This window comes from Ranitomeya imitator, chromosome 8, assembly GCF_032444005.1.
Source record: "Ranitomeya imitator isolate aRanImi1 chromosome 8, aRanImi1.pri, whole genome shotgun sequence".
NCBI lineage: Eukaryota > Metazoa > Chordata > Amphibia > Anura > Dendrobatidae > Ranitomeya > Ranitomeya imitator.
The window spans coordinates 10,382,996-10,406,217 of NC_091289.1; the positions used below are offsets into that span (position 1 = coordinate 10,382,996).

The 23,222-nt window shown below is 47.1% G+C and overlaps 1 protein-coding gene across 1 annotated transcript in view; it reads right to left on the minus strand.

The window, feature by feature from the left end:
- The window catches only part of LOC138647328 (netrin-4-like), a 35,270-nt gene extending 12,216 nt beyond the window's left edge, over nucleotides 1-23,054 (minus strand). The window contains exons 1-5 of the mRNA XM_069736257.1: nucleotides 22,518-23,054; nucleotides 16,651-17,183; nucleotides 7,081-7,347; nucleotides 2,038-2,164; nucleotides 935-1,123 (exon numbers count right to left, since the gene is read on the minus strand). Of these exons, the coding sequence (XP_069592358.1) occupies nucleotides 935-1,123; nucleotides 2,038-2,164; nucleotides 7,081-7,347; nucleotides 16,651-17,183; nucleotides 22,518-22,578 (1,177 nt within the window). The 5' untranslated portion in view covers nucleotides 22,579-23,054. The remainder of the gene's footprint in view (nucleotides 1-934; nucleotides 1,124-2,037; nucleotides 2,165-7,080; nucleotides 7,348-16,650; nucleotides 17,184-22,517) is intronic.
- Between the last annotated feature and the right edge of the window lie 168 nt (nucleotides 23,055-23,222).

Consider the following 23,222-nt stretch of genomic DNA (forward strand, 5'->3'; position numbering starts at 1 on the left):
TACATGGCATCTAAATTGGCAGTTTTGTGCATTTTTATGGACTATTTTCTTTCTTTTTTTTAAAAAAAAGCCCAAGATGTTGAGACAAGTTGCTTAGTAATGCATGAAGGCGCACGTTCATCAAGCTTGTGTCTTAAAGGGAACCTGTCACCCCAAAAATCGCGGGTGAGGTAAGCCCACCGGCATCAGGGGCTTATCTGCAGCATTCTGTAATTCTGTAGATAAGCCCCCGATGTTACCTGAAAAAGGATAAAAAGACGTTATATTATACTCACCCAGGGGCGGTCCCACGGCTGGTCCGGTCGGATGGGGGTCTCTGGTCCGCTGTGGCGCCTCCTATCTTCTTTCCATGACGTCCTCTTCTGATCTTCAGCCACGGCTCCGGCGCAGGCGTACTTTGCTCTGCCCTGTTGAGGGCAGACAAAGTACTGCAGTGCGCAGGCGCCGGAAAGGTCAGAGGCCCGGCGCCTGCGCACTGCAGTACTTTGTCTGCCCTCAACAGGGCAGAGCAAAGTACGCCTGCGCCGGAGCCGTGGCTGAAGATCAGAAGAGGACGTCTTGTAATGAAGATGGGAGGCGCTGCAGCGGACCGGAGACCCCCATCCGACCGGTTCAGCAGCGGGACCGCCCCTGGGTGAGTATAATATAACGTCTTTTTCTCCTTTTTCAGGTAACATCGGGGGCTTATCTACAGCATTCCAGAATGCATTACAGAATGCTGTAGATAAGCCCCTGATGCCGGTGGGCTTACCTCACCCGCGATTTTCGGGGTGACAGGTTCCCTTTAAAGGGGCTGTCTGCAATAAATACCTCCGTGTCTCATCATACCTAGTGAAGGTTGTCCCCCCTCTAGAGACAAGGGGGGAGGTAACAACATGGACGCCTCTGAGTTTAGGTGTATGATAAGTAGCCCCGTCTCTTCTTCTGGACTTACCTTTGCACACCAGGGGGGAGCTGATGGGCTCAGTGGGGTCCCGGTAATATCCCGCCCTGCATCTCTGGCAGCGGTGCCCTTCAGTGTTGTGCTGACAGTTTTCACAAACTCCTCCGCTTTTCTTTCCAGAGGACACCCAGATGCCAGGATCGAAGTGACAGCTGACGGCGTGATTGTGACAACGACAACCTATACGTGGAGACGGTAGAGGAAGGCGAGATATTACCGGAGACCATAGCGACAACCAAGACATGAAAGCTCCTCTGTAGCCATCAATCTGTCCATCCATCCATCTCATATCCATCTACAGGTGCTTCTCACATTAGATCATCATCAAAAAGTTAATTTATTTCAGTTCTTCAATACAAAAAGTGAAACCCATATATTTTATAGAGCCATTACACACAGAGTGATCTATTTCACGTGTTTATTTCTGTTAATGTTGATGATTATGGCTTACAGCCAATGAAAACTCAAAAGTCTTTATCTTGTTTGCTTTTGCTGCTGCTGCTTGACATTGAGTGCTGCTGCTCAGCTTAGGCTACGTTCAGACTAGCGTTGTGCTAGTGTGCGTCGGGTTAGCGTCGGGCGACGCACGAGTCATGCGCCCCTATGTTTAACATGGGGGACGCATGCGTTTTTGTTTGTTGCGTTTTGCGACGCATGCGTCTTTTTTGCCGCAAGCGTCGGACCAAGAAAACGCAACAAGTTGTATTTTTCTTGCGTCCGATTTTCGGCAAAAAACGACGCACGCGTCGCAAAACGCAGCGTTTTTGCGTGCGTTTTGCCGCGTTTTTGCGTGCGTTGTGTCGCCGACGCAGCGGCGCACAACGATAGTCTGAACGTAGCCTTACCTGTATCCCGAGTCCCCCGTCCTTCTCCTGTTCTGTGGTCCCGAGTATTCTCCCATCTAATGTATATGTAGCTATAGGATTACTCCTTCCCTCAGTGCATTACTTTACAGTTATATTAAATCTCATTTGCCGAGTGTTTGCCCATTCAGTCATCCTAGTCAATCGTTTTGTAATGTCAAGGTCAGATTTTAATATCCTACATAGTTTGGTGTCGTCAGCATCTGTCCTGTGTATTTTTTTCACACTTACGTTTGCACTCGTTGGGGGCTCCGGTTTTCCCATCTCCAGGCCTCCATGGGACATCATTGTACATTGGGGCGCACTTTTCACAGTGATCCCCTGCGGTGTTATGTTGGCACACACATTTCCCATGGACCTGAAGAGATAAAATACAAGTTACTCTTCATTGTATTCATCACATGAGCTGTGTATCTAATCTGATCATGCGGGATAGTGTCTGCAGCGTTTAGCCCCAACATGAGAAGCGTTCAGCACTACAACCCCCATCATCACATGTTACATTGCATGTAATGTGGCAATGACTCGGTGCCGGTCGTCCTCTGATGATGGAGATCTGGCGGCTATGGGCGCACAGAATCTGGGTCAGGCCTTAATATGATCGTCCCCAACCCCTCATTGTTCCTTTGTATCACATTATTCTGTTGTTTGTAATCTGGGGGGCACAGCGGCTCCATGTGCAGAGGCAGCGCCCCCCGGCTGGCCTGCTCGGCAGCTCATGTCACTGTCCCGGATGGTTTTTGGCACAGGACCCAGGCAGACTTTTTTTCTCCTCCATCCAGCTGGTCTTTGAATTGCCGACCCAGCAGCAGAGCTGCACCGTGCCTGGAGGTCACCAAGCCTGGCACGGCCTAGATCAGATAGTTTGGAAACCGCTGGGGATTATCAGGGTGAAGGCACAAGATGTTTGGACAGGAGATAACTACTGGAAACGGAGGAGGGTTATAGAAGGAATGTGCTAAATCCACTAAGAAATGTCTGTGCGCAAAAACAAGAGTCACCTCGGGTGACCTGGAGCCACCAGCCTGGAGCTGCTGCTGGACGTGACCCCCTGCAGGGAACCAAGAGGAAAAGAGACAGCGAGGGCATCTGCAGAAAATCAGGAGGGGCTCTGCAGGATCAGGGTGCAAATATATCAGAGGATGCTGGTCACCAAGGACTGGAACCCGAAACAGCTGGTCACCAAAGAATGGGACACCAAACAGCTGATCGCCAGGAACTGGGACACCAAACAGCTAGTCACGAGGGACTGGGACACCAAACAGCTGGTCACCAAGGACTGGAACACAAAACAGCTGATCGCCAAGAACTGGGACACCAAACAGCTGGTCACCAGGAACTGGAACACCAAACAGCTGGTCACGAGGGACTGGGACACCAAACAGCTGGTCACGAGGGACTGGGACACCAAACAGCTGGTCACGAGGGACTGGGACACCAAACAGCTGGTCACCAGGAACTGGAATACCAAACAGCTGGTCACGAGGGACTGGGACACCAAACAGCTGATCGCCAGGAACCGGGACACCAAACAGCTGATCGCCAGGAACTGGAACACCAAACAGCTGGTCACGAGGGACTGGGACACCAAACAGCTGGTCACGAGGGACTGGGACACCAAACAGCTGATCGCCAGGAACTGGGACACCAAACAGCTGATCGCCAGGAACTGGGACATCAAACAGCTGGTCACCAGGAACTGGGACACCAAACAGCTGGTCATGAGGGACTGGGACACCAAACAGCTGGTCACGAGGGACTGGGACACCAAACAGCTGGTCACGAGGGACTGGGACACCAAACAGCTGGTCACGAGGGACTGGGACACCAAACAGCTGGTCACCAGGGACTGGGACACCAAACAGCTGGTCACAAGGAACTGGGACACCAAACAGCTGGTCACCAGGGACTGGGACACCAAACAGCTGATCGCCAGGAACTGGGACACCAAACAGCTGGTCACGAGGAACTGGGACACCAAACAGCTGATCGCCAGGAACTGGGACACCAAACAGCTGATCGCCAGGAACTGGGACACCAAACAGCTGGTCACCAGGAACACCAAACAGCTGGTCACGAGGGACTGGGACACCAAACAGCTGGTTACGAGGGACTGGGACACCAAACAGCTGGTCACCAGGGACTGGGACACCAAACAGCTGGTCACGAGGGACTGGGACACCAAACAGCTGGTCACCAGGGACTGGGACACCAAACAGCTGGTCACCAGGGACTGGGACACCAAACAGCTGGTCACCAGGGACTGGGACACCAAACAGCTGGTCACCAGGGACTGGGACACCAAACAGCTGGTCACCAAAGAATGGGACACCAAACAGCTGGTCACGAGGGACTGGGACAGCAAACAGCTGGTCACCAGGAACTGGGACACCAAACAGCTGATCGCCAGGAACTGGGACACCAAACTACTGGTCACCAAGGACTCGGACACCAAACAGCTGGCCACCAGGGACTGGGACACCAAAAAGCTGATCGCCAGGTACTGGGTCAGTAAACCGCCAGAGTTACCCCAGTGTTTCATACAAGACTTCACACCAGGTTATGTCAGAATGGTCCATTGTAATATATTACTTTGCCCCAACACCTGGTCCGTATCCTTCCTTACATTGAGAGCCACATTCAGTGGCCCCCATTAAGTCCCCCATTAGTGACACTGAGAACCTGGTATAAGACGTCCTTAAAGGCAGGATTCTCACATCCACTTTACCACAGTCCGTGTCCTTACGACCAGCAGACTTGCCACACTATTGTACCCAGCTTTGAGCACCCCTATAACTGGTAGTGTCAGTATACCCCCCACCCCATGTAGGACCATCCAGACATGGTTGTTATACTTGGTGCTAATGCACCAAACTGGCAGACAGCCGTGAATACACACCATGGGCCTGCGAGCCTCAGGTTGGGGACCCCCTGCCCTAATACAATTAGCAGGAGACTATTCCTGCAGCGTCAGATCATATACCCCATAAAGAGCAAGTCGCTCGCAGTTGGAGCTGCCAGTGTCTGTGCATTAACATTTTGCTGAACCCGGGATTGCGGGGGCTATGGTTAGGGCTGGGTCACATCCCTGTTGGAGCGCTGCCAGTTGAGAGATATGCATGGGGTGGGGTGAGGGGTTAGTAGATCCGGCCACCCCTTCACAGTGGAGGTCAGGTTGTGCCAGCATCCCCCCAGGGCCTCATGTAGTGGCAGACACAGACAGAAGGGGCTCCTGTGCAAGAGCAGTATATGGGCCCTGTGCAGTCCAATATCTCATAATGCACAATTCCACCTGCTTTGGAGCCTGATGTGGCCCCCGACCTCCTGGACCCCTGTGCGGCTGCACCAATTATATTTCCGCCCGTGGCTTCATGCTCACTGTGTAATGACACCGGATAGTGGTCCCACCAACATTATGGACGTCTAAAATTTTGAGCACATTTTAGCACAACGTGTAACTTTCAACATGAAAAATAGGAAAAAAAAGATTGAAGACAAAAATAAAGAGAATTTTTGATTTGGCGCAATATTTGTGAGCTATGCGCACCAGTTTGATAGCTTTGGAGGAAAAAAAAAAATCAATATCAACGAAAACCACAAGATAAAAAAAAAAGTTACTTAAAGTAAAAATTGCAAAAGATGAACCAATCCCTTTGTATTGCAAGCCTTCTCTGAGCGCTGATTGCTGTCATTGAATGGACCGTTCAGCCCGGATAGTCCTATGTGAGCGAAATGCTTGACACGAATCTTTCCTATGCTCTGATCAATTATAGCAAACTATCAGCGCAGGTAAAATGTAATCTGGAGTCTACACGAAATACATTGCAGCAAAGCCACAGCTATAAGTAGTGCTAGATCAGGATGGGTTTTAGCCTCTTCATGTACAAAAATGTAATGATTTATGTTAAGAAAGCAGAGGTCTTGTAAATGGGGTTAAATGGGGACACAAAATACATCTACAGCCGTACACATCACTATTCGGTCTGATTCGGTACAATGTATCGGTGCAGGGAGAATATATCATCTTCGGCTGTGTGCACACGGTGCGTTTTTGCTGCGTTTTTTAAATGCAGATTTGTCACAAAACCTGAAGGGTTTCCTGACGCAGCACAGTGAATGGGAATCCTGAAGTCTCGTGCACACGGCGCTTATTTTTAACTTGCAGACTTAACACTATATGCAGTGTTAACTCTGTGCCTATGTTCACATGTTGCGTTTTTTATGTGTTTTTTTTCCAGAGGCAAAATCTGCTCTCTTGGCAGTAAGAAACTTGCCTTTAAAAAAAAAAGCAGGTTTTGCTCAGTTTTTGTTGCACTTTTTTCCTGCGATTTTGCCATGGTACATTTGTCCCTTGTGCATGCCGATAAATTTTAATGCATAAAAAAAAAAAAGTTTGATTCTACCTCATTAGGTTTTGACACCAAAAGAAAAAAACTTCTTTCAATGGGTGAAAACCACTAAAAGAAGCGACATGCTGCATTGCTGCATTTGTCACAAAGCAAGGTATTGCACAAATACTGAGTACAAAAAACAAGCTGTGTTCATGAGATGTCTGAAATTTCATAGACTTTGCTAGTACTGGAAAACGCAGCTGAAATTGTGCATAAAAAACATATTTAAAAAATGCAACATGTGAGCAGCCTTTTTGCTGCAGATTGCACCCATACTAATGAGTGGGGAAGAATCTGCACCAAAAATGCAAGTAAGAAATGGAAAAAAAAAAAAATGGCTTTTTGCTGCTATATTTTTCCTGCCAAGCGATGCAGAAATTTCTGCACCAAATATTTCAACGTGTGCACATAGCCTAAAGTCACGTGCACACACTGAGCATTTGGTGAGTTTTTGCATCAGTATTTGTAAGCCAAAGCCAAGAGATCAAAAGACAGAGAAAAATTTAATTCACAAAAAATTCTCTAGATTGGATCCCTTGTAGCAAAGTATTAGGTCAGGATGATTTTTCTGCCTCTGGATCTAAACAAGAACATTCCGGTCACTGACATCTAGCAGAGGTCTTAAAAATGAGGAAAATTGTATGCACAAGAATAATAAAAACACCATAATAATAAAAAGACACCAAAGACAGTTTAAAAACTAAATAAATAAAAAGAGACCAGTAAAGCAGAAGTACACGGACTAATGTGTATGTGCTCTTCCGGCTCTGCAGAAAGCAGGATGACAATCCCTATGGGCCATGTGACGTCTGACAACTATGAAAGCCAAGCAGCACCTGTGACATTGATAGGACTAAGATGTCTGCTCTGCCCCTTTACTCACAGCAGCCTCTGCTCCCGCCATGCTCCCCGCCTGCTCACACGCCTCCGCATGTCCATTGCAGAAACAGCTTCCACGTACGATCAGATCATAAATGGCGTAGTAAGCGAATCTCTGGGGCTTCTCCTGTAATCCGCGCACAGCCTGGCATGGACAGTCCTGTCTCTTTAAGAGCAGAAGTCTCAGGTTAGTGATCTTCAGCAGCTCCTGTGCCTGAGGACTGTACGGATCCTCAATTCTATTAGCCGGATTTAAGGCTCGAAATATCACCTGGAAGCAAGAGGGGGTGCAAACACAACGTTACAATAACTACAGTGCAGTAAGTCTTCATACAGGAAAATATATATCACTGCACCGTGTTAGCGCCTAGATAGAAAAATATTAAGATTTGAGAGTCCTCAGTGGTTAATACCTTTTTTTTTAATGGCTAACTGAACAGGAACAAATTGCAGCTCAGTGCAGGAATGAACGTGTCACATGGATTTATGTCTTTCTACATGAACCATGGAGTGTGCTCCTCAGACCATGAGGGGTCATCACAACCCTGGACCAGACCCCAATCACAGGACAATAATAATAATCTTTATTTTTATATAGCGCTAACATATTCCGCAGCGCTTTACAGGTTGCACACATTATCATCGCTGTCCCCGATGGGGCTCACAATCTAGATTCCCTATCAGTATGTCTTTGGAATGTGGGAGGAAACCGGAGAACCCGGAGAAAACCCACGCAAACACGGAGAGAACATACAAACTCTTTGCAGATGTCGTCCTTGGTGGGGTTTGAACCCAGGACACCAGCGCTGCAAGGCTGCTGTGCTAACCACTAAGCCACCGTGCTGCCCCAATAAAACTTCCACACTCCTTATCTATGAACTGTTCCAATATTCACGGCCACAACTGTTTCTCCCTCTCCCTCTGATCGTTCGGCTTCCCGTCACTCGTCTTATCTATTGCATTATTCCTGTGTCCCGTTGTGTATAAATATGGGATTCTTAACATTTTCTGTTATCCTGAGCCCGATGAACGGACTTGAGGAGTCTCCAAAGCTGCAATTTGTTACCGTCTTTTCAGTTAGCCAATAAAAAGAGGTGTATCGCAATATTGTAGTAAATGTTCAGGACTCATGCTCCAGTCACATCCAGAGCTGCAGTCCCAGTTCTGCTTTATGTTGTATCTTGCAGAATGCCGTCCTGTAATCTCACAGCTGTTCACTGTTCAGCTCTTTGCTGGATTGCATTGATGTCATGTCTGTAGTGTATTATAGGAGCCAGATGAGGTGACATCCGCCATGTGGCATCCTGAAGAATTATGAATGCAGCTCTTGGGCTAGATTCACACGTTGTGGCCAAGATGCGTATTTTGCCTCAACATGACAAAAATAAACTGTTTTTTTCCTGCAATTTTCAGCAAAAATATTGTGGTGAGAAAACTGCCCTGCAGCCGCAACGTGAGAGCACGGCCTTAATGAGACTTTCTTAAAAACCAGACTAAGGCAGTGCCATATATTGTGTAATTACAGGAACTCGGCTTAGGCAGTGATCTCTGCTTGCTGGCATTCAGCAGAATTTTGAATGCAGCTCTGGATGTGAGTGCAGACATCCTCCAGCGGAAAGGCAGTGCTATCTATTATGTACCCGGGATAATAAGAATAATTGTGGCTTATTCATGGCAGCACATCGCACGGGCACTGGCGCTCTGTTGTGACTGCACACGTAGCGTGATCTGCGTCACAGTATTCATGCCCGGTCAACTGTCATGAACATTTCTAATAACCGCCCTCATCCCCAGCAGCGAGAGTCCGATGTCCCAGCCCCCCACTGTTTAGGAGATGCTCACCCCGCTGGGCCACAAAAATGCTCTATTCTATTGCAGCAGTCGGGAAGAAATGGAATTTCAGCTCCGCTGACACAAGTGTGTCTACCCCTCTACTGACGGGCCGTGCCTGGGACCCCCGTGGTTCTGTTATGAGGCAGGGGCTCCTCTATGCAATTAACCCTTTGTTTAATGAGAAGTTCCTTTATAGAGTCAAAAAGGTTAAAATTGCTCAAATAGCAATGGGCTGAATGTAACTTAAACATATTAACACTAATTACCATAAATATTGGCACAAGCTATGAGCCCCCTATTACAGGTGCTGCCATCCTGCATTCATACCATTGCCCAACATAACAGAAGCATAAGACCTCACCACTGGGTATATTTCATTTTGATCATTTTAAAATGACCCAAGCGTTAGGGTTTATTAACTTTATAACATATTTATTACTGATGAAACTTGATTTTACCGTTACACAGTTCAAAATCCCTTCCATAAACCAAGGCGAATAACACAATTCAAGCCACCAATACAAGATATATATATATACACTGCAGCCACCACTAGGGGGCGCTCCCTGTATACAGAGATACATGATAAGATCCTGTCTGCAGCCACCACTAGGGGAGCTCCCTGTATACAGAGATACATGATAAGGTTCTGTCTGCTGCCACCACTAGGGGGAGCTCCCTGTATACAGAGATACATGATAAGATCCTGTCTGCAGTCACCACTAGGGGGAGCTCCCTGTATACAGAGATACATGATAAGAACCTGTCTGCAGTCACCACTAGGGGGAGCTCCCTGTATAGAGAGATACATGATAAGATCCTGTCTGCAGTCACCACTAGGGGGAGCTCCCTGTATACTGAGATACATGGTAAGATCCTGTCTGCAGTCACCACTAGGGGGAGCTCCCTGTATACAGAGATGCATGATAAGATCCTGTCTGCAGTCACCACTAGGGGAGCTCCCTGTATACAGAGATACATGATAAGAACCTGTCTGCAGTCACCACTAGGGGGAGCTCCCTGTATACAGAGATACATGATAAGGTTCTGTCTGCTGCCACCACTAGAGGGGCTCTCTGTATACAGAGATACATGATAAGATCCTGTCTGCAGCCACCACTAGGGGGAGGTCCCTGTATACAGAGATACATGATAAGATTCTGTCTGCAGCCACCACTAGGGGGAGCTCCCTGTATACAGAGATACATGATAAGATCCTGTCTGCAGCCACCACTAGGGGGAGGTCCCTGTATACAGAGATACATGATAAGATTCTGTCTGCAGCCACCACTAGGGGGAGCTCCCTGTATACAGAGATACATGATAAGATCCTGTCTGCAGCCACCACTAGGGGGAGCTCCCTGTATACAGAGATACATGATAAGATCCTGTCTGCAGTCACCACTAGGGGGAGCTCCCGGTATACAAAGATACATGATAAAATCCTGTCTGCAGCCACCACTAGGGGGAGCTCCCTGTATACAGAGATACATGATAAGATCCTGTCTGCAGTCACCACTAGGGGGAGCTCCCTGTATACAGAGATACATGATAAGGTTCTGTCTGCTGCCACCACTAGCGTGAGCTCCCTGCATACAGAGATACATGATAAGATCCTGTCTGCAGTCACCACTAGGGGGAGCTCCCTGTATATAGAGATACATGATAAGATCCTGTCTGCAGCCACCACTAGGGGGAGCTCCCTGTATACAGAGATACATGATAAGATCCTGTCTGCAGCCATCACTTGGGGGAGCTCCCTGTATACAGAGATACATGATAAGATCCTGTCTGCAGTCACCACTAGGGGGAGCTCTGTTATGACCTGGTGGTCAGGACAATAATGGACCTAGTGGTTAAGAGCACACGGAATGACCTGATAGTTACTGATAATAAGGACGAGCTCTGGGACGTGGGAACTCTGCTGACCGCAATCCCTAATCCTATCAAACACACTAGAAATAGCCGTGGATTGCGCCTAACGCTCCCTATGCAACTCGTCACAGCCTAAGGAACTAGCTAGCCCTGAGGATAGAAAAATAAAGCCTACCTTGCCTCAGAGAAATTCCCCAAAGGAAAAGGCAGCCCCCCACATATAATGACTGTGAGTAAAGATGAAAATACAAACACAGAGATGAAATAGATTTAGCAAAGTGAGACCTGACTTACTGAACAGACCGAGGATAGGAAAGGTTACTTTGCGGTCAACACAAAAACCTACAAAAAGACCACGCAGAGGGCGCAAAAAGACCCTCCGCACCGACTCGCGGTGCGGAGGCGCTCCCTCTGCGTCCCAGAGCTTCCAGCAAGCAAGACACAATAAAAATAGCAAGCTGGACAGAAAAATAGCAAACCAAAGAAATACAAGCTGGAACTTAGCTTCTGCTAGGAAGACAGGTCACAAGAACGATCCAGGAGTGAACTAGACCAATACTGGAACATTGACAGGTGGCATGGAGCAAAGATCTAAGTGGAGTTAAATAGAGCAGCCAGCTAACGAATTAACCTCGTCACCTGAGGAAGGAAACTCAGAAACACCCACCAGAGGAAGTCCATGGACAGAACCAGCCGAAGTACCATTCATGACCACAGGAGGGAGCCCGACAACAGAATTCACAACAGAGCTCCCTGTATACAGAGATACATGATAAGATCCTGTCTGCAGCCACCACTAGGGGATCTCCCTGTATACAAAGATACATGATAAGATCCTGTCTGCAGTCACCACTAGGGGAATCTCCCTGTATACAGAGATACATGATAAGGTTCTGTCTGCAGTCACCACTAGGGGGAGCTCCCTGTACACAGAGATACATGATAAGATCCTGTCTGCAGCCACCACTAGGGGGAGCTCACTGTATACAGAGATACATGATAAGATCCTGTCTGCAGTCACCACTAGGGGAGCTCCCTGTATACAGAGATACATGATAAGATCCTGTCTGCAGTCACCACTAGGGGGAGCTCCCTGTATACAGAGATACATGATAAGATCCTGTCTGCAGTCACCACTAGGGGAGCTCCCTGTATACAGAGATACATGATAAGATCCTGTCTGCAGTCACCACTAGGGGGAGCTCCCTGTATACAGAGATACATGATAAGATCCTGTCTGCAGTCACCACTAGGGGGAGCTCCCTGTATACAGAGATACATGATAAGATCTTGTCTGCATCCACCACTAGGGGGAGCTCCCTGTATACAGAGATACATGATAAGGTTCTGTCTGCAGCCACCACTAGGGGGAGCTCCCTGTATACAGAGATACATGGTAAGGTTCTGTCTGCAGCCACCACTAGGGGGAGCTCCATATATACAGAGATACATGATAAGGTTCTGTCTGCAGTCACCACTAGGGGGAGCTCCATATATACAGAGATACATGATAAGATCCTGTCTGCAGTCACCACTCTTGGAGACCCCATGCGGATATCACTGCAATTATTATTAGAATTTTGTAAATTTACTCTACTATGACAACAGCGCAAAATCAATCAGTTTTTATATTTGAGTCATTATAGAGGGACATATATATTTATCAAATACCCATTATTTCTTGATTGTATCAGTACAGGTGCTTTTCACAAAATTAGAATATCATCAAAAAGTTAATTTATTTCAGTTCTTCAATACAAAAAGTGAAACTCATATAGAGTCATTACACACAGAGTGATCTATTTCACGTGTTTATTTCTGTTAATGTTGATGATTATGGCTTACAGCCAATGAAAACCCAAAAGTCATTATCTCAGTAAATTAGAATACTTTATAACACCAGCTTGAAAAAAAAAAAAAGATTTTAAAATCCAAAATGTTGTCCTACTGAAATGTATGTTCAGTAAATGCTCTCAACACTTGATCGGGCTCCTTTTCCATCAATTACTGCATCAATGCGGTGTGGCATGGAGGCGATCAGCCTGTGGCACTGCTGAGGGGTTATGGAAGCCCAGGTTGCTTTGATAGCAGCCTTTAGCTCATCTGCATTGTTGGGTCTGGTGTCTCATCTTCCTCTTGACAATACTCCATAGATTCTCTATGGGGTTAAGGTCAGGAGAGTTTACTGCCAATAAAGCACAGTGATACTGTTGTTCTTATGCGGCACCTCGTAAGGGCAGTGGGGTACTCGGATCCGGGCCCTTCTGTTCTCAATGGGGATGTCACGGTGGCGGACCCGGTCCGTGGCCCTCGGGAGGCCCGTTGATGTAGTGGGGGAAAGGTCTTTAAAGGGATAATGTTCGTGACGCCACCTGTGGTATTCGGTCAGGGTGACCGACGCTGCTTAGGGGTCCGCTGGAGTGATGTTATGGCAGCTGGATGGTATACCTTCCCACAGGTGAAGTATATCCCCAGGGCTTCCCAGAGTGTAGCTGGTGGATGGTGGATGATGTAAAGCGCAGTGAATAACGAGGACACAAGGTTGCAGTCTCTTTACCTTTACTGAAGGCTTCATCATCCACAGTCCAGGGAAGGGACCACAGGGCAGGCAGAGTCCGGCCGGTCTGAATGCAAATCCAGAGTCCCCTTATCCAGGTGGAATTCAGTAGCCTTCCTCTAGCGCCTGGGCGTTGTAGTACCTCTCTGCTGAGCAACTCGGTAAGGTCCTCACAACTATTGTAGATGTTAAGTCTCTTCTCTCTGTCCCCCTGATGGATAGGACAAACCCGTATGACTGGTGGCCTGAGGCTTTTTATAGGGACCCTAGAGACGCCGCGGCCCCCACAAGTTGCTACCCTGCCTCCTGGGTATATGGTCGGCAGCCAATGTGGAATCAACTGTACTGCCAGTCTCTGAAGTAACGGCATAGAGCTCTTTACTCCCTCGGTGTTCTGGCTACCGGCTTCTGCGCCTCAGAAGGAGGCAGCCTGCCTCTAGTTGGTCTCCCACTGATGTTCCTCTTCTGTTGCTATGACTTCATTGCTCACTCACTGCAACACAATTCCTTTCAATGTCTCTTTCTTGGGATGCTGCCGCATGGGATGCAGGCGCAGCTCCGTGTACCTCCCTCTTCCACAGGCCGCAGTCTGGAGCTGGCTGGAACCCACTCCAACTATCTGCTGCCAAACTCGGTCAGGACTCACTGACTATCTCCTACTCCCTCCAGTCAGCTTCTGTCTAACTTCCTAACCAACCCACCAGTTTTACGTAAGTGTGAGGAGTGCCCTAATAGATAGAAGCATGGCTCCCCCTGGCGGACTGGAGTGTGAAGTGTGTTTGGTGGTTGTGATACCTGGACAGAAGATCTCCTTCATTGCCTTCAGATGTAACATCACTCCCCCTGGTGGAAGAACAACATTACTGCAACGACCAGGACTCTGGGGCGCTGCACTTACACCAGGTATTGGTAATTTTGGCAGTTTGGAGAGGGGCAAAGTCCTGCTGGAGAATTACATTTTCATCTCCAAAAAGCATGCTTCCCTCTGCCGACAAGAAGTGCTCTACAATGTCCTGGTAGACGGCTGCGCTGACTTTTGACTCTTGATAAGACACAGTGGACCTACACCAGCAGATGACATGGCCCCCAAACCATCACTGATGGTGGAGACTTCACACTAGACCTCCAGCAGCTTGGATTGTGGCCTCCACTCTTCCTCCAGACTCTGGGACCTTGATTTCCAAATGAAATGCAAAATTTACTTTCATCTGACAACAACACCTTGGACCACTGACAACAGTCCGGTTCTTTTTCTCCTTGGCCCAGGTAAGACGCTTCTGGCGTTGTCTATTGGTCATGAGTGGCCGGACACAAGGAATGCGACACTTGTAGCCCATGTCCTGGAGACGTCTGTGTGTGCCACATTGATGCAAAAGGAGCCCGACCAAGTATTGAGTGCATTTACTGAACATACATTTCAGTAGGACAACGTTTCGAATTTTAAAATCATTTTCAAGCTGGTGTTATAAATTATTCTAATTTACTGAGATAATGACTTTTGGGTTTTCATTGGCTGTAAGCCATAATCATCAACATTAACAGAAATAAACACGTGAAATAGATCACTCTGTGTGTAATTGACTCTATATAATATAGGAGTTTTACTTTTTGTATTGAAGAACTGAAATAAATTCACTTTTTGATGATATTCTAATTTTGTGAGAAGCTCCTGTATTTACAGACAGATTGAGGCTACAGGGATTGACAGTCGGGGTGGACTTATGTCCTACACAGACTAGGTCGGTTATTTTGGAATATGGCCATATTTATGCGCCTGTTTAAATGTTTGTAATTATCGTTTGTGACTTGTTATATCATTAATAATACAAACTCTTTTAAGGCGATCACTATTATATACATACCTCTTTTTTCTTTCACCTATATTTTGACATTGCAGCCATGGCGCCGGTATGGGAGGGAAGTGTCTGTTATTTTTTGTTTACATTGGGGAATATCACGCACGGGTTGTACGAGTGATTAACAGATCAGCTCCCTCTTGTGGTGACTGTAGGCAGCAACAGTTTTGTAGATTGGGGCTCTGACTATTATAAAGATACTTTAGGAAATTCCTCAGGGCAGAAAATGAATGATCCTGAAATGTATTTCTAAATCAAAATGATTCTTTTGCCCCTCCGTCCTCCCTGGAAACTGTGGAGGAAAAACTGATCTCATCACCAATGCACGAGATTTGGCCGCTGTTCTAGATGAAACAAAGCAGAATAATCTCATGAATGAAGTCAGACAAGTGAGCGCCTCGTACACCAGTAATGAATATGTCTGCCTGACGGATCCAGCAATGTAGAGTATGGGGGTAACAAACTGTGCAAGGAAAAGACACTGCCTTGTACCCCATACGTCATGTTCCTGTACACCCGCGAGTCAGTGTCATCATCCTGTACCCCGAGTATCAGTGTCATTATCCTGTACCCCGAGTGTCAGCGTCATTATCCTGTACCCCGAGTGTCAGTGTCATTATCCTGTACCCCGAGTGTCAGTGTCATTATCCTGTACCCGCGAGTCAGTGTCATCATCCTGTACCCCGAGTATCAGCGTCATTATCCTGTACCCCGAGTGTCAGCATCATTATCCTGTACCCCGAGTGTCAGCATCATTATCCTGTACCCCGAGTGTCAGTGTCATTATCCTGTACCCCGAGTGTCAGCGTCATTATCCCGTACCCCAAGTGTCAGCGTCATTATCCCGTACCCCGAGTGTCAGTGTCATTATCCTGTACCCCGAGTGTCAGCGTCATTATCCTGTACCCCAAGTGTCAGCGTCATTATCCTGTACCCCCAGTGTCAGTGTCATTATCCTGTACCCCCAGTGTCAGTGTCATTATCCTGCACCCTGAGTGTCAGTGTCATTATCGTGAACCCCAAGTTTCAGTGTCATTATCCTGTACCCCGAGTGTCAGCGTCATTATCGTGAACCCCGAGTGTCAGCGTCATTATCGTGAACCCCAAGTTTCAGTGTCATTATCCTGTATCCCGAGTGTCAGTGTCATTATCCTGTACCCCCAGTGTCAGTGTCATTATCCTGTACCCCAAGTTTCAGTGTCATTATCGTGAACCCCAAGTTTCAGTGTCATTATCCTGTACCCCCAGTGTCAGTGTCATTATCCTGTACCCCAAGTTTCAGTGTCATTATCCTGTACCCCGAGTGTCAGCGTCATTATCGTGAACCCCGAGTGTCAGCGTCATTATCGTGAACCCCTAGGCAGTGATCTCTGGTCGACAACATTATAAAATGTGACATGATAAATTCTTCTGGTTGTTTTTGGTGCATTCTCACATTGGGGCCATCGCTCACCTCTCCTCTTGTGCAGGGCCAGGCGTCTGAGTACCGTGAAGTGCACAATGACCCCTCCTCATTCAGGTCATCCTGGAGGCTGAAAGTCGCCGTACAGTTAATAGCAAAATACTTGTAAGGTCTCCAAGTTTTTCCATAGTCAAACGATCTCTCCAGAACCATCGCTGCGGGCCGTGGGGACCTGAAGACCATGATGACGTGCGTCAAATAAAACTCAGTCTCAAAGTCCAACCTGATCTCCTCCTTGAGGACACCCTGTGCCGACTGCCACCAGGTGCCCGGACTGGAGAAGACGTCGTCTGTCATGTGAGAGGGAAGGTGCGAGTTCTCCGGCTGGTTGATGCTACATTTCGTGCACTGGCTTTCGCTGCAGGAGATGGCTGTCCGCTGGTACCGAACCTCAGGGTAGGAGCAGTACAGTTCACTGACATTCTGGCCGCAGGTGGTGAGGGTGACCGGAGTCCGGCCGATAGCAAGGTTCCCAACCGGGGGGTTGCACGAATGTCCATCACACCGGAGATGGTGGAACTTGGCTAGAGAGAAAAGAAAGACAGTGAGGCTTGCAGGTTTCCTCGAATTTTGTTCCTATTTCTCCCTATTTCCAGTTCTCTGCTTGCCTAAATAGGGGATGGCTGGGGCCCCGACATTAGGGCTTCAAAAGCCACAGCGTTTCGGAGAAAGACATGCAGGACTTGACTGTATCGTGCTGCCAGGCTCGGATTCTTGATGCTCTTGGCTCAGGCAGCATGAATTTAGGGTCCATTCAAGTTTGCTACAACGTATCAGTCTGAAGACCATCCTGATTCTATCAGTGGGACATGTAGGCTGGAAACAAGTGTGATAAAACCCGAAAAGTGTGAAGTATTTGGACCATAAAGATTTTGGAAATATTCCACAGGTTCCCACCTTAAGAAATAATTTTTCTGGCATCAAAAGTTACCAGAACTTGACACAATGGGTGCTAATTTTTGCACCATGTTTTACACTTATTTTAAAAATATGGATGGGAATTAGCAGTAAGGTCCATCTTCAACCACAAGCCACAAATTTACGCTGATCTACACCAGAAAACCGGTGGATAGCATGGCTGCAGTTTACACTAGCTCAAAGCAGGTGCAGATTTCATTATCTGGAATCTACTCCCAAAATGTATGAAGAGGCGCCCAGCTAAGAATACATTAGGCACATCCTACCTTACCGGAATTCTTTTGAGACTGACAAGGAAAACCTACACTTGGTAAATTGATCATTTCACCACTGCCGCTTTGGTGATATCTGCCGGAAGTGATGACATTCCAGACTTTTCAAGTTTTTAATTTCACAATGATAAAGGGGATGTATTACAGCAGAAAGGACCACGCAACGGACTGTGGTGATATAGGGCGATGTACTCTCCTTTGAGCACAGAGCTTGTAATTATTTTCATTGAGTTTGGCCACAATCAGGGTCGTCCTCCCACCTGGCACACAGACATGGAAGCGACCTCAGTTACCAGCACAGATCTTCAATAATTCATAAACTGCTGATGCCTGGGGAAGCGGCCTTATCTCTTTGGGAGCTGCTGTTGCATAACTGATTCCCTGATTGCAGCCGCTGACCCGGATCCATTCTCCAATAATCGGCCGGCATCCTGTCTCATAAGCCACAGAGCCCGCTGCTGCATTAACCACATCGTACCCAACTGTTGGCATCACAGCAAATAACTGTGGGAAAGTTACATAATAAAGAGTGTGGACTATGGATGCAAAATAATAATCGACTACACTGCAAGACTGCACATTGCAGCAAATGCGGCCCTCCCAAACTTATTTTGGCCCCTAGATTAAAAATAGCCAGAATGTTTTATTAGATGACGTTACGCAGTATTTCCTACAGGCAGAGAGGAACGAGACCATTTGCAGCCACAGCCATATTCCGTTGCCACCGACCAGGAGCCCTGCAAATCACATCATCCCCAGCGCCTGTTCTGATTACTAGGCCCAGTGTGACATCACGCATGCGTCACCCCGCAATAATAATGCTACAGGTGGTCTATGAATACGAGGCACCAGCCATTCCGTCAGGAAGGAGGAGGAGGTTCGTAGGGCTCCGGTCCATTGGGCAAGGACTATTAACATGGCCGCTGCCCCGGGGAATGGATTCACTATTCCCTACTCACAGGCTGATGCACCGGTGGACATAGACAGAAAAGGGCCCCATGCAAAAGCAACATTTGGACCCCTTGAGGTCCCATAGCTCATCATTTCCACACGTTTTCTAGGTGATAGCGGCCCCATTACCTCTTGGGCCCTGGGCACTAGCACAGATTGCACCAATTATATGTCCGCCCCACGGCTGATGTCAAATTAAAAAAAAATGTTGATGAGTACAACAGAACTTCAATGTTTCCCTACACAAAGAAAGTCACTAGTGTCTATGGCAATGATACCTGTCAGCAGCCTACTTATTGATGGTTTCCGGCTGACTGAATTTTCCTACACATAAAAGAACAACTGAAAAAGCAAAAGAGTAAAAACAAAAGAAAAGATTTATGTTACTTATCACATAATGATACATTCTTCTCCTGTTACATTTCATTTGAAGGCCTCTGATCGCTGTCAGTGAAGTGAAAGCTTATTGTGTATGTCCAAAACCGGTATGGACCCAGTACATCTCACAGCTGATGGTTTGTTACAAATGTATCTAGTCTAGACAATCCTCCAGACTGAAGCATGATACATTGTAACGGAGGCCAAGTGCTGACACACAGAGCAGACCTCCTAACTTCTGGCTCCGCATCGGACTGAAATCACGGAATCCAGGACTGCGGTCAGTCACGTCAGGATGTCCTGTCCCTACACAAGCATCCAATCTACGGCCACCATGGGTGATCTTACATGAATATGATAGAAGGGTTGTAAACTGGTTTTCAGGATCCTTATTAGGTGATTGTAAGTATCTAGTGGTCCCTCATTGGGAGAGGAGAGCGGTGGCACAGAGCCGCTCTGGGGAGAACTCGCCACTTACACACATTACAAAGCCTAAACACTTCAATACAAAATGTAGAATGCTCCATGTGTCCTGCGGGGGCGCTGCAGGGAAACACCTGATGCCACATGCTCCTCCAGCCAACCTTTATAACAGGCTGTATGTTGGCATGGAAGCAGAAAACAAAGCACTTTTGCCAAATATCCTGCAGTGGGGACAGATACACAGTGTGGCACTATCGTTATGTGATTGTACAATCTGTCTGATCTTCATAGACAGTGCACATACATGCAAACTATTGTTCCCTGTTATCAGCCATTAATTATTTTGACATACAGGATGCTCCATGATGACTACTTTATTTTGCTGATCTCCACCAGTACCGAGGCATTTACATCTATAGGTTTGACTGATTTTAGTCCCTTGTCTTTTTTAACCTCCTGAGCAGGAGTGGACACAGAGAAGGGCCCCTGTGAAAGAACAGTATATGGGCCCTTTCCAGTCCAGTAACTCATAATGCAGAATTCCACCGGCTCTGGGAGTGAAACTGAGCCCCCTCATCTCTTGGGGCCCAGTGTGGCCGCACAGGTTGCATCAATGGTATGTCCACTTGGGTGCTATTATAAAATAGCTGTAGTGGGCCTTTAAAATGGTTTAAACACAAAAAATAAATAATTAACAAAATGTAATTGCCATTGATTGCAGTTACATTACGTTAATCAATCCCTGATATGAGCAGAGCCAGAAATATTGGAAACAATCCATCATCATCCAAGCTCTCAATGTTCCGTCCAAACATGTGCGAACTGGAAATGCCAATTCCCTATAATCAGTAATCTTTTGCTGAAAACGGCATACAGCTCTGAATTATAAGATAAATTACTTATCATGTACTGATCCTGAGTGACATCCTGTATTATACCCCAGAGCTGCACTCACTATTCTGCTGGTGCAGTCACTGTGTACATACATTACATTACTGATCCTGAGTTACATCCTGTATTATCCTCCAGAGCTGCACTCACTATTCTGCTGGTGCAGTCACTGTGTACATACATTACTGATCCTGAGTTACATCCTGTATTATACCCCAGAGCTGCCCTCACTATTCTGCTGGTGCAGTCACTGTGTACATACATTACTGATCCTGAGTTACATCCTGTATTATACCCCAGAGCTGCACTCACTATTCTGCTGGTGCAGTCACTGTGTACATACATTACATTACTGATCCTGAGTTACATCCTGTATTATACCCCAGAGCTGCACTCACTATTCTGCTGGTGTAATCAATGTGTACATACATTACATTACTGATCCTGAGTTACATCCTGTATAATACTCCAGAGCTGCACTCACTATTCTGCTGGTGCAGTCACTGTGTACATACATTACCAATCAAAGAAGAAAACAGAGAAGGCAGCACTCACCGATCCATCACGAGAGGTAACTTCCACGGGTCAGGAGGGCGCGAAACGGCCGTTGTCAGGCTTGCCGCACTTCATGTTTTTGTACCCCCGGCTGTGATGTCTTTTACTCAATAAAAGTTACCTCTCGTGATGGATCGGTGAGTGCTGCCTTCTCTGTTTTCTTCTTTGATTGGACTTGGATTTGTTTCGTGGCTGGAGCACCTAAGATCCGGTGGTCAAGACTCCCATCACAGGTGAGCAGGCGCACGTTGTTTCCTTTGAGCGGTAGTGCTGTCAGCTTTTTTTCTTCAAGATTGAGTGTACATACATTACATTACTGATCCTGAGTTACATCCTGTATTATACTCCAGAGCTGCACTCACTATTCTGCTGGTGCAGTCACTGTATACATACATTACATTACTGATCCTGAGTTACATCCTGTATTATACTCCAGAGCTGCACTCACTATTCTGCTGGTGCAGTCACTGTGTACATACATTACATTACTGATCCTGAGTTACCTCCTGTATTATACCCCAGAGCTGCACTCACTATTCTGCTGGTGCAGTCACTGTGTACATACATTACATTACAGATCCTGAGTTACATCCTGTATTATACCCCAGAGCTGCACTCACTATTCTGCTGGTGCAGTCACGGTGTACGTACATTACATTACTGATCCTGAGTTACATCCTGTATTATACTCCAGAGCTGCACTCACTATTCTGCTGGAGGAGTCATGAGTACATACATTACATTCCTGATCCTGAGACTTTAAGCTTTCACAGATTCCAGAATGATAGATTTACTTGGCAATGAGGAAAGAGTGGTGAGTGTGACAGCCCTTTATTCTTGGGGGGTGTCCCAGGTATTTTTTGGGCTGATGCCTCTTCATCATCATTACTCAGGAGGATGCAGCTGATCTGCAGTGAGACAACACCACACAGTCCACCATCTGATACATTATGGATACACAGAGTATCTGGGGGCTGTGAGATCTGAGCTGTGGAAAGTTCTATATTATTCCGATTATGTGTCACATTTTCTTGGCTCTTAGAACCAACTGACATCAGAGAGCAAAAGAAAATCTTGAACGAGAGGAAACTACTGAAGAAGCTGGAATATAAATATACTGACAGTTTCCAACCTGTCAATCACAGAGGCGGCTATAAAAAGCAGTCAGTGAGCTGAAACAAACACATTACTGTTTCTTTGCCCAAGAGGTTCTGCAGCAGCTGGATCTTTTTTTTTTTAAATACTTTAGGGAGACCTGACTATTGACCCCATTACCACCAGTCTATGAATGTAACCATCCCCTATCTACATGCAACAACCCACAACACTCCAAGATGGTAGAAGAAATAAAGTGACATCTCCTCTATAATCACAGATCATCTAATGGACTACAACTCCCAGCTGCACTCAGTGTACGGTGAGCGTTGGATCCCCAGCCCCCACACACCTGCCTGTGCCCACCATCCTTACCTGGGTCTGTGTGCACTGAGACAATCCATTCCAGGAACACAATGATGGTGATTCCCTGCATGATGGGGGTGATGATCTGATGAGAAAGGCTGCTCAGCTCCCCTCAGCCCTGCACAGCCTGCCCCAGTGCCCCTCAGTCTCTGCTGCTCAGGCTGGCAGTCAGGGGGCTTCTCATCTTTGGGGTCACCTCCCTGCCCCTCTTATACAGTGGCTGATTCTATCTCCTATCTCCACATGTCAGTGTAACGACTCTGCAGCTCTGATGTCAGCAGGCACTCCACCCCCTTATATCAGACTCCTTTTTCAGATAGTTCGTCCCAGCAGCAATAATTGGACATATAATCCATATATTGCACGATCTGCTTATAAGTGGAGGTGACTGCGATCCTGGTGCTATTCCTCCCCTGATCTTGACCTGAGACTCCCGGGAGATGCTCTGCTCCTCGGCTCCTTCCTCCTTGAGATGCTGACTCCTCTCTCACTTGGAGGCGGCCGGGCTGTCAGTTTCATGACTGTCTCCGAGGCTGCTGTCACTTTAAATTAAATGCCCAACACGTGGGCAGTGACTCCGCCCACTCGCTTCATGGATTGTAACTGTGCAGTGCCCTCTGCTGGACGTATGCATGTACTGCAGGCACCTGCCATTCACCTTCATGTCCCATTGTAACATCTTCACTTGCTGTCAGTGAATAGAAACATTCTTGT